Source organism: Pezoporus flaviventris, unplaced genomic scaffold (genome assembly GCF_033815535.1).
Source record: "Pezoporus flaviventris isolate CSIRO_AGI_PZ_B2104156 unplaced genomic scaffold, CSIRO_AGI_Pfla_v1 ptg000013l, whole genome shotgun sequence".
NCBI lineage: Eukaryota > Metazoa > Chordata > Aves > Psittaciformes > Psittacidae > Pezoporus > Pezoporus flaviventris.
The window spans coordinates 19623709-19640617 of record NW_026892561.1 but is presented as its reverse complement, the minus strand read 5'-3'; the positions used below and the strand labels follow the sequence as shown (position 1 = coordinate 19640617).

General features: G+C 51.0%; 1 protein-coding gene across 3 annotated transcripts in view; it reads right to left on the bottom strand.

The window, feature by feature from the left end:
• Nucleotides 1-4307: 4307 nt before the first annotated feature.
• The window catches only part of ASTN1 (astrotactin 1), a 53088-nt gene continuing 40486 nt past the window's right edge, over nucleotides 4308-16909 (bottom strand). Inside the window, exons 15-23 of one of the 3 annotated variants that reach the window (XM_061452044.1) lie at nucleotides 15964-16068; nucleotides 15635-15823; nucleotides 12330-12598; nucleotides 11947-12080; nucleotides 11143-11294; nucleotides 10667-10802; nucleotides 10457-10557; nucleotides 9639-9822; nucleotides 4308-4936 (exon numbers count right to left, since the gene is read on the bottom strand). In XM_061452044.1, the coding sequence (XP_061308028.1) occupies nucleotides 4702-4936; nucleotides 9639-9822; nucleotides 10457-10557; nucleotides 10667-10802; nucleotides 11143-11294; nucleotides 11947-12080; nucleotides 12330-12598; nucleotides 15635-15823; nucleotides 15964-16068 (1505 nt within the window). In that variant the 3' untranslated portion in view covers nucleotides 4308-4701. Of the gene's footprint in view, nucleotides 4937-5820; nucleotides 6323-6349; nucleotides 8113-9638; nucleotides 9823-10456; nucleotides 10558-10666; nucleotides 10803-11142; nucleotides 11295-11946; nucleotides 12081-12329; nucleotides 12599-15634; nucleotides 15824-15963; nucleotides 16069-16909 lie in introns of those variants that run through there. The other 2 variants (XM_061452046.1, XM_061452047.1) reach the window with 2 other exon arrangements.

Genomic DNA, 16909 nt, shown 5'->3' with positions numbered 1-16909 from the left:
AACACTTCCAACACACACAGACTACCAAACCCTTCCTGAAAAGCTGGCATTGTGCTGGTGATGCACCCTCACAGTCCACCCCCATTGCTTGCAAGCAGACAACCCCAGAGGAGATTTTGCTCTGATGAAGGTGCAATGACCCAGTCACGCTGAGACCTTCTGACACATGACATTCCTTCTGGGGACAGTCAACTTCTTGTTATCTTTGATTTCCCTTGTCCTGTCTTTAAACCCTGCTTCTTTTACACAGCAGCTCAGGCTTGCAACTGCATGCCTTTCTGCCACGCATCCCCTCTTTTTCTCCTCCTCCTCCTTCTCATCCTTATGTCTCATTCCACAGCCATGGGTTATTGTGCAATGAGCTGGTGGCAGCCACAGCATTTAACTGCATGGAAAATAGCAGAAGGAAAGTATTGGATGTATTTTTATCTTATTTTCCTGCAATTTAACAGTGGGAAGAGAAAGAAAAAAATTGTTCCATGAGATTTAATGAAGTCTGGTTTCCTATGGATTTGTGTGCATAGTCCCTAAATTCTCCCTCTTCCGTGTCCTCTCAGGCATCCTGTCTGCCTGCCCACAGTAATCCCTGGCCCTCCCCAGGTCTCATATGCATCTGGCAGGGTGCGTGGCAGTACACATTGAGCTTGGCCAAGGGACCAGCCCCTACAAGTCCTGATGGCCTAAGCATTAGACACAACACTGCACTGTAAGCTACTTTTAAGGCATCCTTTGCAGCTCTCACATCATTCAGGCACTGATTTTCACATCATTTGTAGAATATTAGTGTTTGTAATACTGCTGGTCCTCTCTCAGAAGTCTGCCAGATGGAACAGAAAGCTCTCAAGGGGTGGCTGACACTCAGAGAGCACCATCCCATCCACCTTATATACTGAAAAAACAGGCTAAAAGGAGCATTTTTGGACTCTGAGTCTGAATTCCCAGTATCTGTGGAGGCTTGCAAAGCAAAGACTGAGAGCCCCTTGCCACGGACATGTAAATGTAGCCTTTCCCCCAAAACCAGAGGTGCCTGCAGGTATCTGGACCTTCCTGTGCCCAGCAAGAGCAGGTAGGCAAGGCGAGGTGCAGGACATAGCTCTGGCTGTATGTACTGAATGGTTTAGGAACAGGCTAACCCAGGGGGCAGACAGGCTAATGCTAAACTTGTGTGAAAATGCACCCAAGTTCAAAGGCTGGGAGTGTTTCATCCACTACCAAAAGATGACATCAACTGGACCAAAACTATAAACAAACACTCCAGTTTGCCCGAGCCATGGATAACTAACAGCTCCATTTAATAGTCGGTTAAATTATCATCTGGAGTTTTACATAGTGTTACAATGGGGTTTTTTCATTGCTGTTGTTTAAAACCTTTTTTTCTTCTTTTTTTTTCTTTTTTTTTTAAAGTGATCTGGAAGAGTTTTGTGTTTCTTGCCACATGGCTACGTCACCCTAAAGCACCCTACTTTCAATCTACAGTAGTAAAACATCACATTAGAGTTTTAATTGAACATCAAGGAACATGAATTGTAGCCATCTTTGTAAAGAAAAGGACCAAACCATCTTTATATGTTAACTCCACGACAAGTAAAAGGTAATAATGCTATTACAGGGGGACGGGTGCAGCAAAGAAAAGATAACAACCCAGAGGTTCATCTCAGGTGAATGATTGCCCATTAATTCAGAAATAAAACAAGAAGAGAGAGCGGGGGGGGGCAGGGAGGTTGCAGAAATGGATGGACAAAACAGTGTGTTCTCCAGCTTCTGAGTCTCCCAGGATTCGTGGGGGGAACCAGGAGTCCAAGAGAGAAAATACTGTACAGACCAAACAGTAGAACCCTGCAGCAGACATGGATGGTGTCAGCTCTGCAAGGAAGGGCACGCCATGGGGTTTGCCCATGGCTGCTTTGGGTGAGCAAGCCCCATACAACACATTTCACCAAAGCCAGGTCTGCTACCATGGTGCAACCCCCTTCTTGGGTCTGGGCTCCCATGGCAGGCTGCTGGTATTTGTCTGAGATGGGCTCATGTGTTAGTTGGGGGATTCTGGCAAGAAAATCCAAGTTTGAGCAAAATTCTGACTTGCAAAGCCTTCACAAAGCCAGGGCCATTGTGAAGATGGCCCCTCAGATGTGCCACACCAGCAGGACCTGGCAGCACAGCGGGTGCAGGAGCGCTGCAGTATCAACCAGGTGGAGCACAGCCCCACACACAGACTGCATGTTACGTCATGGGATGAGGATGCCAAGCTCTGTCCAACTGTGCAGGGATGCTGCCGAAGGAGCTTGGACGGGTGTCTTTCCCCTTGTCCTCCAGGGTGGTCCATCTCCCCGCCATGGGGACGCTGGGGCAGAGGGAGTCCGGCCCAGCCGGCTGATGATACTGCAGGGTTTTGGTTGACCATGCAAGGACTTTGAAATGTGAGCACAGAAGTGGAACAGAAATATCTGAATAGCCCCAGTGCAAATCTTGGGGCTGGACAAAAGGGTGACCTAGGCGGGTGTGAATGCATGGGGTGTCCAGGGTTTTTCTGGCAGCACTGCAGCAAGTGACTGGCAGGCTGCACCACTCCCATCCCTGCTGCTGCACCTAGTGAGCGATAAAAGAGAAGAGTCTACTACCCAAAGGAAAACAGTCTGCATTTCATATAAAGGCCATGTAAGCGGTATTACTTGGCGAGCAACCAACTTGAGTCTGGGCCAGAGCAGCCTTCGTCCAAGCACCCCTCTGAGGCACTGAGCAAAGGTGCCCTTTGCCCATCTCTGGTCAGCTGCCCAGCTGGAAGTTAAAAGTTGTCACAGCATCTGCTGGGAGAAGCAAAAAGATAAATCAAAGTGTCTTGGAGACTGAAAGGAGAAGGAGCAATGGCTCAGTACAGATCACATCTGCACATATACCTGTGCATGGAGATGGCATTGGTCTTGCTCTGAGCCCTAAGCCCTTGGCAGCATCAGGCACATCAAAATATAAGGAGAAACACATGAAAAGAAGCCAAAAGGACACAGTAGACTTGCAAACAGCAGGCGTTTGCCTGATGACCCCTGCTAGACACATTCATTACAGAAACGACACACCCAGGTAACACTGACTGCTGGTGCCTGCTCCCAGCAGCACCCCATCCAGGCTAGCTGTCCCTGGAGGAGAGGTCTGCCCATGGAAGGGAAGAGAAAAGCATTGCGTGGTCCTGCAGGAAGATACTGAACTGCTGTTGAGCAATTACTGTGATGCAACTCTGTTGGCTGTGATCAGCTGTGGACCACGGACCGCAGCTGCTTCCCTCTCAGCACCATGAAAATGTTCAAGCCATGTCCTTAGCAGGTATAAGGAGAAATGAGGCAGAAAGTCACAAGTGACAGGCTGAAGACTTCTCCTGCCAGGACTGAAAAAATGAAAAGGAAATTTCTCTCTGAAAAGGCATCATAAAAATCCCTCTGTAGGGCTCCTGGCTTGTCCAGATCAAAGGTGCACAGCTGGCAAGTGCAGAGATGCCTCCTCTGCAAACCAAGCTGGAAGCTGAAGCTAAAAGGAAGCCATTTGCTGCCTCTAACACCATCAGTGGTAAAAGGGTTTTTGAGAACATTTTGCCCTGATCCAAGCCCAGTGTCCCAGGACAACCCCAGTTCTCTGGCTTGAAAAGAGTCACTGGTGAGAGCTGCAGATGTGAGCCTGAACGCAAGCAAACAACACCCTCAGGAGCCTGCCCGCCATGCTATGTCACTGAACTGTCTCTGGGACCAGGACCTACAGGATCATCCTGCACCACCGTGGTGGGGTACGCTACACCCCACTCCCCTCACCATGCGGAGCCTGGGCTATGCCAGAGTTACAGGGCAGCTGGTGCAGAAGGCAGCTCCATCTGAGCCATCTGACTGCGGATCTCTTGGCTGGGGCTCTCCTGAGCAGTAGTTTGACATTGCTTCAAAGTCTTTATTGTAGTGGGTAAAAAAACCCCAAGAAGGTATTTTTAATGTGACTTCCCAGCAATGTGGTCCTGCAAGAAGAAAGCTCACAATGTCCAGTTGACCACTGGCCCTGAGGACAAGATGCTTTTGCTCTGGAGGACTCTGCATCTTGGAGCAGACATAGGCTTTAACCATGACAGAAGAGCCTGAGGAGAAGGGCTCACCAATGCTCCTCTCTCCTCACCCCAGCTGGTGACACCATGCCCTTCAATGGCAGCATCACTCAGCTGGGTCTCATACAGACCTCATGCTTTACAACTGCAAGAAAACCCTCAAACATCCCAATCCTCCTGGCCATCCGGTGGCTGTTTTGCTCAGCTATAACCATTAGCAACCCTGCATCCCTTGCTCCCCTATCCTGCCCGTGCCACTGTGTTTCTCCTGTGACCGATGTCCCCCGCCCTCGGGAATGGTCTCCACAGGCAGGGCAGGGATGGGGTGGGAGAAGAAGGCTGCACACTCCCGGACTCCCCTCTCCACTGATGCTGAGGAACCTCTTGGCAAAATGAATAAAACAAAGTCAAGAAAACTGTGTCCCACAAGACTTCTAACTAGAAAGGCTTTTGGCCAAGTTGAAGAAGAAACTAATACTGAGTCGGTCCTGCAGAGCAGTTGGTTTCACTCCCTGGTCCAAATTTTTGCCTCCAGAAACATCAGTGACACCCTCCCCCCATGGGTCCATGTATAAAACCCTCACAAATGCTCATGGGAAGGCCAGTGTGAGAGTGGGAGCCTGCAACCCTCAGTAGTCCTTGTCACCATAGTCATTGTAAAGGACACTCAGTGTTTGCTCCTCGCATGTCTTCTTGAGGTCCCGGCTGAGCTCTGACCAGTCAAGCCCATAGGGCTTGATCTCACTGTAGCGGCAGGCGAGGTACTTGAGGGATGAGCGCTGGAGACTGATCTTAGGCTCTTGCAGGAGGCCATTGCACCAGCTGCTGAGGTCCCCCAGCTGTGAGAGGATGAGGCCAGCCTTCCTGCAGTGAGGATGGGCAAGGGGAGATGCCATGGGGACAGACAGTGAGGGGCAGTGGGGGTGATGGAGACACCACGGGGGAATGGTGGGAAGGGCAGGAGGAGCATATGAGGAGAGAAAACCAAAGACATTTAGTACACTGCCAGAGCTCCTGGAGAGAGAAGAAACAACACAAGAGTCAGGCAGCATAGACAGCAGCTGAGTGGAGCCTGATACTGTCCAAGGAGTACAGCATGGCTGGGGGGACACACTAGCCCTGGGGCACCACTGCAAGCCTAAATGCACATTAGAACACCCCCTACTATGGTCAGAGGTGCCCATGCCAACATCGTGGTGCTGGACCTGCATCACTGGTCTTGGCACTCACAATTCCCTGTTCTGTCCCTCCTTCTTTTTCCACCCTGTATCATCCTCATAACAAGGCTGAGTTTACTGAGGGGCAGTCGCAGGTATAGCTGGGAAACCCCCAACACTCCTTGGGATGGACATCAATGACCCAAATGGCATCACCAGTCACTGCTGCAGTTACTGGACCCCAAATATAACAGGGTGGGAAAGTGGAAGCCAATAGCACTGCAGACATGTGGAGAAATGCTGAAAGGTGTCAGGCATGACATGCATGGCCAGCCCAGGGCAGTGTCATCATGAGTGTGCTCTCCATGAAGTGATGTTTAGGAAGTGTGCTGGTCACTCATGGCTTACTGTAGGACAGTGACCTGGCAGGAAGGGCAGAGAAAAGGCAGGTATGCTGGGAGCATTGCTCTCTTGTCAAAATACCTGCCTGGCTTGTGGGGGTCATTATGGGAGGCTGAAAGTGAGATAAGAACTATCAAGCTCATAAGATGCAGTATCACAGGATATAAGTACAATGACTGACACTCCTGGTAGATGACTTGTAATATTTAATAACAGTTTAGAAAATGTGTCCCACAGGACAGCATGCAAACTGGAAGGAACATACTGAGGCATACAACATAGGTTTGATCCAAAAAGCTCTGAGAGAGCAGGGGATGTGGCAGACCTCCCCAGTTCTTTGTATGTGCATTTTGCATCTTCCAGTTGCAGAGAACAAAACAAGGAAAGCCAGGTCATGGCAGTAGCACTTCATAAAGAGCCATCACGCAGCCAAGGAAGCCAGAAAAGAAGGTTGTATGACAGAGGGAGAGAAGGTCCAGGAAGAATCCATCTTCAGCAGAAGACTGACACGCAGCACCCCCAGGGCAACACAGCTTCAGTGTGGGCTTGTTCTGATAGCAAGAAAGTGCTAAGTTACCAACCCCTCATGCTGAATGAGATACTGGAAGGGTGCAAAGATCCTGGCCAAATATGACCTAAATTGTGTTCTCTCCTTTTCACATTCTTCCCCTTAAAATTGTGCTTTTTATACCTTTATCAAGAAAAATGGTTTGTTAAGATAAAACATGTTATGTTCATTTTAAACTTGTCTAACACTTTGGGCGATGTCCAGGGAATCTGGCAAATCTGGAGGCAATTCAGATCAAGTGCCTTGAAGGTGAGTATCACATGTGCCTGGAAACCCAGACAAAATTTTAAGTGTCTCAAAAGCTGGAATAAGTTCTCTAGCCAGCTTCAAGGTCAGTTGGTGGGTTAGTACAGACAGAAGATACATCCCCTTGGTAGCTTTAACTCAGCATCTGCTCAGCACAGAACAGGCAGTGGAGGCACAGACCATGATGTTAGGGAAAACACATTCTTAAAACACATTGTCACATTCCTACTTGGATAAGCAGGGGTTGCGTGTGGAGCACATGGCTGTGTTGTGGCTGGTTAGACAGCTCAAGGGTACGCGTACCAAGCATGGAGGACCATCCACATCCCCTCCAAACCCTCCTCCAGGCCACGTGCACTATGGCAGAGCTGCTTGGAGAGGAATTAATTTACCCCAGGCTCAGACAGAGCCAACCTTGACTTTTCCAGAGAGGGAACCCTCAAGACATTGGTTGTGGATATGGCTGCAGCTCAAAGGGGCAAGTCTGAAGCCACCAATATGTTGCCCAGCTCTGCAGCCACATGATATCCAAAGCCCCAGCACTCACTTCCAGATCACAGCAGAGAGGTGAAGGTGCTTAGCACAGTGTTAACTCCACAGATAGCTACCCAAGCTGCCCAGGTCTTCCAGCCATGAGAACGTACATGGCTTCTCACTTGTCCTGGTCCCCATATATAGACACCTAGACAAGGTGCTGGGGCTGCTTCTCTTTTCCTCCAGCATCTCATGTACTCTCACAGGAATGTTGAATGTGATCCCACAGATTTTGGCTCAAAGCCCATAGACGCAACCAGACTTCACCAGGTTTCGCATCAAATCCCATTTCCACTTATTACTTGCTAGAAAATGACTCGCCTTTCCCTCCATTTTTTCTTATGCCAAGTGCAGGGCTTTCTGCAGCCCTTCTTGGATTGGGAGAGAGCACTGTCTTTTGTAACCCCAGCAAGTTATCTGCACACACCCTCACTTCCTTCATTCCAGCAGCCAGCATCTCCAAGAAGGGAGGTGAGCACACCACAAACAAGCAGAGCCAGAAGGCAGCATGGCCACGTGGAGGAGGAGGGACATGGTAAAGTCATTCGTGTGGGTCCACATTCAGGAGCATCAGCAACAGTCAAACAAACACTCTGTCTGCTGGCTAAATAATGTCATCTGCAAGTGATTTGTCCTGTCACCACCAGTCTGGATGCTTCGCCCTCACAGACGATCAAACAGGAGGTCTGCTTTCCAAGATCTGTCATCACCAGAACCCATTGCAGCTGCCTAAATGTCTCTTTCCAAGTAGTGCGAGCTGCAAACACTTCATCAGCAACTTGCGTCATCCCATCCTAAGCACTCCAGAATTTTCAGAGGCTGGAATTAACCCTCTGGCTCATCGATTCACACAGCAAAGCTAACATCTGGGCAATTCAGTGGCATTTTTGGCTCCTCCATGTCAATACACATCTGCCTTGTGGGGCTTGAGATGGCAGCTTCCACCTTATGTTCTGTATGGTCCTTGGTCTCCTCACTGAGGCAGTGAGAGGCTATGGTATTGCTCAGCTGCAGTGATGGCAGTGGCTGTGTGATGACTCCAATCTGTCACATAAAGAATTTTATGTGCTCCTCATGCAAACCATCACAACAGATGTCAGATGTCCTTTGCAAACTGGGGCTGGATTTCACATCTGGAAATTGAGAAAGAGCAGCATCACCACAGCTGGGCCCAAGATGAAGGTGAGATGAAAGTCCAAGCCTGATGATCCCATTCAGTGTCATTGGAATGAAGCAACCCTAGGCAGGGGAGCTGGTGGGAGCCTCAGCCTTAACAAGACTCCAAGCACAGGGATGTCGCTACTGAGCTTTAAGGGTGTGCCTCAAAGAGTTCACATTTCTTAGAACATAAATGGGAAAAGGGGAAAAAGGAGGGATCCCAGCTTTTCCTCAAGGAGTGTAGGATCTCTTAGGAATTTCCCACCAAAGCTGGACTAGGAGATATGCCTAAGACACTAAGTGCATGACAGCCACCAGCTATTTGTTGTGTCTTTCTGATCAAATATCAGAGGGCTGGAGAACAGAGAAGGTATTTGGAGGATCTCCAGTCTTCTGCTAGAAATCCACAAGTGATCACCTGGAGAAGCAGGGCTGGAAGACAGCTACTGGTGAGATCAGCAAGAGGAGGTGTGGAACAGGGGGTAAGGTGGAGGTCATACATTTCATAGATAGGAGCTGATGCTGACATACACTTGAAGTAATCCTGATTACTTCAGTTAGGATGGGCTCAAGGTTCTGGCTCTTTGGAGGCCAGATGCTGTGAAACACCACTGCAGCCCACACAATCTCACAGTGAGCTTGTTAAACCAACTGGAAGCATCCACATCACTAGGAAACCATGCAGACAAAAGCAGATATCAAAGGATAAGGGGAGAAGTGAACATCTGGTTGTCTCTGCAAGCCCAGGACATGAGACAACCCATCCCCAGGCAACTGGAGGGGCTGCAGTGTCCTGGAGAAGCCCAGGGAGAAGACATGGTTCTCAGTTAGGCATGAAGGGACGTTTTCAGCCAGGAAGAGATCAGGGCCACCTCCTCCAAAACCTGCTGTGGCAGCTTAGCACTGCCTGGGCACCAAAACACTCATGTCCCTGAGATCATCCCACACAACCGCAGACATGCATCGAAAGGGAGGGAACACATGCAATTCAGACCCAAGGTCAATCTACTGCCTGCTTTGGACCACAACTGACAGTGAGTCAACTGCATCAATGCCTGGGGCCCTTCTCTAGCGCACTCCAACCACACTCAGCTGTGCAATATTTTTCCAAGACTTTTTCCATGCATTTTTCCATGTAGCAGCAGCTACTGAGGGAAGAAGAGAATCTCTTCCCCTTCCCACCCTGCACAGCATGAACAAACTAGGAAAAACTTGAGAGACAGTACAGGACTAGTGAGATGGTCAAGGATGAGGGGTTGACTATGGTCTACTGCCTTCCAACTTGCCCTGTGTCTCTGGTCCTTCAAGGGAGATGGCTGGACACCAAACGTATGCACAGCATCCAAAACAGGAACACCACTGTGAGATTCTAAGCTCTACCATCAAATTCGTGAGATTTGCCAGAGTCGCCTTCCTGTAGATGTAGTCACAAACATCTACAAAGGATAAGCCTGTTGGTAGGCAGGCCTTCCTGCCTAGCTAACCCAGCTTCTGAGCCTACCTGGGCCCCAGCTCATCCTCACAGCGCCAGGTGAACTCCCCAAAGCTCTCGTAGTGCTGGTTGTAGTGGTAAAGGACTCTGTGCAGGCTAGGGGAACCCAGGTCCAGCAGAGTGTTGTAGGCTGTTTGCTGCTCCTTACCACTGGTGTAGCCGTTGAAGAGGTTGTAGATCTTGTCTGCTATTTCTGCACAGAAGTATAAAGGTATTCAGTGGGCTGCAAGGAATGCCATGAATAAAGCCCACCAGGCTAAAGCTCAGCTCTAGAGCCAAGACCAAAGCCAAAGTTTGTCCTCTGAGTTACTGTTAATGTTATATCAAGAAAAGGTCCCAGTGGAGGAACAACAGAGTAGATGGTATTCCCCAGACTCAGTCCATGTTAGGTTCCTGTAGTTCAGTCCAATTAAGAAAAGAAACATGTGGTGTCATGAGGCACTGTTAGTGAACAAAATACCATTTATTTCTGAGAAGGTACGCAACTGGGTTTCTTGAGCACAACCACCACCTACACTACCAGTTGCTTTCGGGGCAGGACAGGCAGGTTGTCTTGGCTATTTTGGTATGTGCTACATGCCTGTCCCTCGCTGCATGCCTGGCCCTCCACCCATCCTCCCATCCTTCCAGAAGCACTTGCAGAGGGGAATTGTGCCTCCTGCCACTCTCAACACCAACCCTTAATACCCCATGGCAGCACCTGGGCCACCATGGGTGAAGGAGATGTTACAGCCAGGATGCAAGATGTGTGTGGGGAATTGCTGGAAGGGGGAACTCCCTGTTGCTGGTCCCAAGTATCACAGTCCAGCCATTTCCCTCCATCTCACCTTGAGCTTTCACGTCGTCTACCACAGGGCAGGGGGTCTTGACCGTCACATCACTGGACCTGGAGCGTCTTCCCGTATTATCAACTCCCCAGAGTGTGAACCTGCAGAGAAGGAAAAAGGTGAAGCTCTGGACTCCCAAGACCTCACGCAAAGAAAGGAGCATCAGAGCAACAGTGCTGCCACAAGCATGGCACAGGGGAGGCAACTCACATGTAGGTGGTGTCAGGCTCCAGGCAGCGAACAATGAGGGAGATGGTGGAGGACAGCCTGTCAGGCACTTGGGCCGGCATGGCGCAGGGTGACTTGGCACCAGAGATGATATCATCCACAAAGCTCAGCACAGTCTCTAGGGAGAGAGGGGAGGATGCACTGTGGGTGATGATACACATGTCCCCAGGGCTGTGGAGAGCTGCTGAGGTCTGTGCCTGCTAACACGCTGCCTGCTGTTGAGGGGGACCAAGGCTCATGCATGAAGTTCGTGCAGAGATGGACCCACTGCTTTTCTAGCAAGGCTCATCACCATGGCATGGAGCTGCCACTAGTGCAGCATCGTGGGCAGGAGATGGGCTGTTTTCTTTTTCACACGATACTGGATATGTTCCCACTTTCAAAGAGGGAGACAGAGGCTCTCCTCCAACATCTCCATCCCACTCTCCCTAGAGAGAACCAGTGGAGTCCCCACTCACCTGTCTCCACCTTGGAGTGATCCATTCTGTCAGTGACTTTCTCTTGACGGAGGAGGTAGTCGACGATTTGCACCCCGATGGGGGGCTCCGAGTGCCCCCATTCCAGCACCACCAGTGTGCTGCTGGGCTCATGAACAGTGGAGAGCCGGAGGCTAGGGGGCAATGCCAGCTGGTCAGATTCTTGGGAAGATGAGGTCTGCCACCCACCCATGCTCACCCTCACCCATGTCTGTCGCCACCTTGCTGCTCCTCTGTACCTTAAAAAGGCAGCAAAATCACCAGGTTGAGGCACAGTGTATGGGAGAGATCCTGAGGACAACCTCACCAAGCAGTCCCTATGGCTGATGTAAAAGGCAGCATGAGCATATTTGCTAGTGCCACTCGCTGCTGTGCAGACCACATGCAAATGTACCAGAAATGAGTTGGTTTCTGTAAGACAGTATGTAGGGACTGGTTTTGAATTACTTTTCTTCAATCATTTCAAAGCTATAATCATGGGAGAGAGCAACCTCAGGAGAGAAGACTTTCTCATACTCCTAACTCTGGGCACTCTGGTCCAAAGGGCTCCTTCTCTGGCAATGCTTTACCAGAATGGATCTAAAATCAGTCTTCAGCTGAATTTAGAAAATATACTGCATCTCTGCACGCTCTGCCTGATTTCCAGGTCCCCTCTATCCATTTGCAAACCTGTTCCATAACACCACTCCAGCCCCACCAACTTCTGTTACCATGCCATTAGCCACCACCTCCTCCTCCCAGACCCATCATAACTAGATGCCAGCCTGGGCACCTATGGAGACCTACATGGGGTGTGGGAGAGGCGCGCAGGTGGGCAGCCCGTCAGCCCCAAAGGCACTTGAGTCACAGCGGCACCAGTCCTCAATGACGTCCCCACTCCCTGAGCACCACAGCAAGCTCATGGTGGCTTCCTGCAAGAGCTGAGAGAGAGAGGAAGGGGGTAAGCACTGGGCAGGTGAGCTCTCATCCTACCACCAATCAAGTCAGTGTTCATCCATCCCTTGGGTGGGTTCAGCATGGTTTGTCCACGCTGGATAGCAGGGCTGGCCAGTGGGCAAGGTCTGCCACAGCTTGACATGATGCCTGCAAGCTGCCTGCAAAGATCACTTCGATGCTATCCTGCCACCTCCCCATGCCCACCCCACCAGCCCCAGCCAATGGCTCCTCACCCGTTGTGTCTGGTTGTTGGTGACCAGCTCGTAGATGGGGGCTGCTTTAGTGACCTCCAGCAGGATGGGCTCGGCTGGCACGTCGGGACTAGAAGTGACATGGCAGAGTGGGCAGGAGGAGGGGCAGCGCCCTCGGCTCTGGCACTCCATCCGCACACCGGCTGCCATGCGCTTGGTGCCTGACTCGGACAAGCTGGCAATGTACTCAGGGAAGGTGAGCACCTTGGGGTCCCGCTCACGCTCCTCCGACTCATCCGAGGGGGAGTTTCCTGGGAAGGAGGAAAAGAGGGGCACCAGGGTGGGCTCCAAGCCATCAGTAAGTGGATGGAAGGGGGCCAGTGCCCTGCCATCCACCTAGGAGAGAGGCAGTGCTGCCCAGAGACCCTCCTGTATTCTTAAGAGGTCCCCATTTCCTCTGTAGGGATGAGGTGCTCAGTGGTCTTCAGAAAAAGAATCAGGACTGAAAGTCCACTCTGGACGCTACCATCAGGTTCTTTTGTCTCCCTGTGCCTCAGCTTCCCCAACCCAAGCTCTTTGCCTAGCACTGGGATGAACTACCCTTGCAGCAGGTCCCCACAAGAAGGAGCCTCCTTCATGTGGCTGGAGGTTGATGAAGGATCTGTGTGGGCACCTTCACCCCAGGCTGACGCCCTACAAAAGCCCCTTACCAAACCACTCCACTGCAAAAGTCCTCCTGGCCCCACAGCTGATTTCTTCACTCAACTCACTCAGTTCTCAAGGACTTACATCAAAGCTAATGTGACAGACCAGAAGATGAGACCAGAGAGGATGAGTGTCAGTCCAGGGTGCACACAATCTATGCTGATTCAGTGCCTTCTTCCCGTCTCAAAGATGCACAGCCAGCAGCACCAAAGATCTCAAAATGAGCAGGGAAGACTTGTCAGTGTCTCAAGACACCCAGGAAGCTCCTGAGATGGCTACAAAGCCACCAAGCCCCTCTTCAGCCCCACCATCCCTCCTGCCCTCAGTCCCTATGCAGGGGAAGGGACACTGGAAGCAGTTCCTTTTCAGGACATGGCTCTAGCCTGGCTCCTATCTCTTTTCACTGTCATGGGGCATTACAGCGGTAGATAAAGTTGCAGTTGAGCAAGAAAATCGGGTCTTTCCCTAAGGGCTTAGCTTACAAAGCATCATCTTGAAGTGAAAGAAAATGGTGACATGAAGGCAGATATGTCAGCCATTGGGACCACAGACCCCCAGCCTGTGATGAAACTAAAGGCTTGTTTACCTTCTGCCCCGTGTGTATGGGGGAGTATCTGCAGGTCCTGCCCTGCTGACCCTGCAACCCAACAGGCTCAGAACAAAGATTTGCACCAGGAAAGCATCACCATGGTCTATGCTTTTCACAGTTCCACGCAAAGGTGCCTAATGGCTGATGCCACTGTGTCCACATCACATAGGGCAGTGAGCCAGACCCAGCATTTGGTGGACTTTTCTTTAGAACTCCCATAGCAGAAATAATTTGACACAAGGGGAAAAGTCCTGGCACAGCAGTCAAGTAGGTAGGATCTGCTCATCGCTGCCCTGGCTAGCATCACTCTGCTGCTGTGAGCTTTGCCATGTGGGGAGCAGTGCTCTTCACCCAAAACCCCTGCCAAAGGATGTCTTTGGGTCTACACTGAAGAAAGAGGGGCCCAGAGGGACTACTGTTGATGGTCAGTGGGGTCAGAGGAAGCTGAAGGATCCCCAGGCAAAGCCTCCCTCCTGGAAGAGGTTCAGAGCATCAGCAGTGGTGGCTTGGTGCAGGCTGGCTGCTGTGGAGAGCTGCCCGAGAGCACATCCATGGCTCAACAGGAAAACCTTCCTATTTCAAAGGCTTACTGAGAAGAGGGCTAGCACTAGCCTATCCTCAAGGCTCCTGCAAAGAAAACAAGGCTGTTGAACAAAACCTGGGGTACCAGAGCATTACTCTGCCCCCCCCTCCCCTCCCCAGGAAGCTGGAAATGGATCGCTTTGGGCTGGCTGTGAATTGCAACTTAGCAGGCACCGAGGGAAAGCAGAGGAGCCAAGGAATGATTTGTCTCTTGCAATTTCTCAATCAATATCCAGCTCCTGACGTTTGCAAACAAAGAGCAAAGGAGAGAAAGTGGCAGGTGCCAGAGTGAAAACGAAACGCGATATTGTGGGTGGAAGGAGACTGCCAGACCTGAAAAGCCTCCAAGCAGGAAAATCAAAGAGGAGGAAATTGCAGGAAAAAAAAAAAAGCACTTGCAATCAAAAGATGCTACATCTGGAGACAGCCCACAGCAAAACAGCAATGGGTCTGTACTCTCACAGGTGGGCTTGGGAAGATGTCCAGGCTGCAGGTCTAAGAAGCCTTCCCCACATAAGAGCCCTTGGAGAGAAAACAAATGTCTCTGTGGCCAGGGCACAGCAAGAGCAGCACTGTGAGCTGGTGCCAATACTGAGAATTATGAAGCTTCATGATGGAAACGATGTGGTACTCATGGTGCCTGTGAGCTCCATGTGAGCTGCCTGCACCTGGGAGCTCATGGGCAGGGGTCAACAAACCAAGGTCACCTAAAAAGCAGCATCTCCACTCAGCATCCCCCTGTCTGGGCTTGGGAGCCGGCTCCTGTTTGCTGCACAAACCTAGGTGGTGCAACCCAACATCCCCAGCACAGGCAGCAAAATGCCTGCAGGCAGCTTTGCAGAGGCCAGCACAAGAGATGCTGTGGTCCTGCTGGCAGCAGGCAGACATTAGGCTGCCTCTGCTCTTGGAAAACGTGCATCCAAACCAGCCATCACCTCCCTGCAAAAACCCTTCCACCACAGATCCTTCACACCTCACTTTGCCGAGGGCACCAGATGAGGTGCAGCAGTGCCAGATGCCCTCGGCACCATGGGGAACCTTCCACTTCGTAACTGTTTTCCACACACTAAAAGCACATTGCTGATAGCCCTGGAGATGAAAACACATTCAAAGGAGAAAAGTCTTCCACTTGCCATGGGATGCAAGTGGAAGAGAGCAGATATGGCAGAGACAAAAGGAAGGAAGTAACAGGATTAAAGACAAATAACAGTTAAGTCCAGAACCAGGCAGGACGGCTTGGTGGGATTAGTGTATTCATCTTCCATCTCCCTGGGGATGTAGTATTTATCTTCCTTTCTGGCCCAGACTAATGCTGCTGCAGTATATAGGTCTTTCGCCAGCTTCAAAGGGTGCAAATAAGAAAAAGAGATGGGACACAGCCCTGACATGAAATAGGCACTTTCCCTGCTATGCTTCTCCCTCCCATGGGGTGGCTGTACAGACCCTTCCTTAGGACAAGCAGGGCTCTTACCTTTGCTGATGTCCTCATACTCCAGCCAAAGCTGCCTCTGGACCTGCTTGTTGGGATACCAGATGGAGCAGGACTCCTCAAAGCCATACACTGCCTCCTGGATGTAATGATTGCCAAACTGGTCCAGCAGTGCCATGAAATCTCCACGGGAGGTGGCCCCATCCAGAGAGTGGAGTGCATTGCTAAAGGCTGGGAAGGAGATGGGAGGAGATGTTCAGATCCCAGAGAACCCTAAGCCCTTGCCACCTCCCTGCACACTTGCAACGGGGAGCCAACCTCCGAGCCCACCACCCCTTCTTCACTTCTTCCCCTTATCCCCATACACTTACACTGGGAGATGGTCATCTGGTTGAGCCGGACATGGTACATGACAGACTGCACCTTCCAGTGCTGCAAAAGGGGGTACCCAGACACCTCACTGAAGTTCACCATCCCTGCCAGAGAAAAGACACAGGGGCTCAGAGCCACTGCCCAGGGATGTCTTACCATGGGGATGGCCGCAGCCCCTTGTGCTGTGCCTGGGGCAATGCTGCCAGTGGGGTGGAAAGAAGCTGGGGAAAAGGACGGTGCACACACCACATCCCCCTCAGGAGGGGGTGAGGCATTCAGAGCAGAGGGTCAGCTGCTCCCTGGCAATTAAAACCATGGCTTTGAAGGAAGACACGTGGGCTCATTTCACCCTGTGACTAGGGGCTCTGTGTCAGAAGATAATGAGCCTCTTCCTGTACCCCCCTTCTGCTTCCTTTCCAGTGCCCGCTCCTGAGTCCTGCCCAGGTGTGTTAATTATTTCACTAATGAGAGTTACCCTTTTTAATGAGCTGTCTGCAGGCCTGGGAACGGTCACTGTCATGCCGTGTGTGCCCAAGTGTGGCCAACCAAGAGGCCATAGGTCCCCTTTGTCCAGTACTGAGCCGAACAGGAGACACACATACAGGGAAAACTGCACACCTGTCAATGCTCGTGCTCCCTCAGGACACTATGGCAGCGCTGGAGCTGAGCAGGACCTGAAGTTTCTCCTTCTAGAGGCAAAGACATCCCAGTCTCCATCCATTTAACTATGCATTATGGGAACAAGAAATTCATGGAGACTAGGGCTGGGCAGCCACTGCCCAGAGAACAGGCCAAGGCATGCAGCAGCTCAGCTTCCATGAGCAGAGGGACAGAGGCCACCGAGCCTTGGCCAAAGTCCCAGAAATTGAATTGAAGGGTGCTCATGGCTCTGATTTTGGTGATCAGAACAACCCTTGTGTGCTAAGCAGGATGCCTGGACACAGC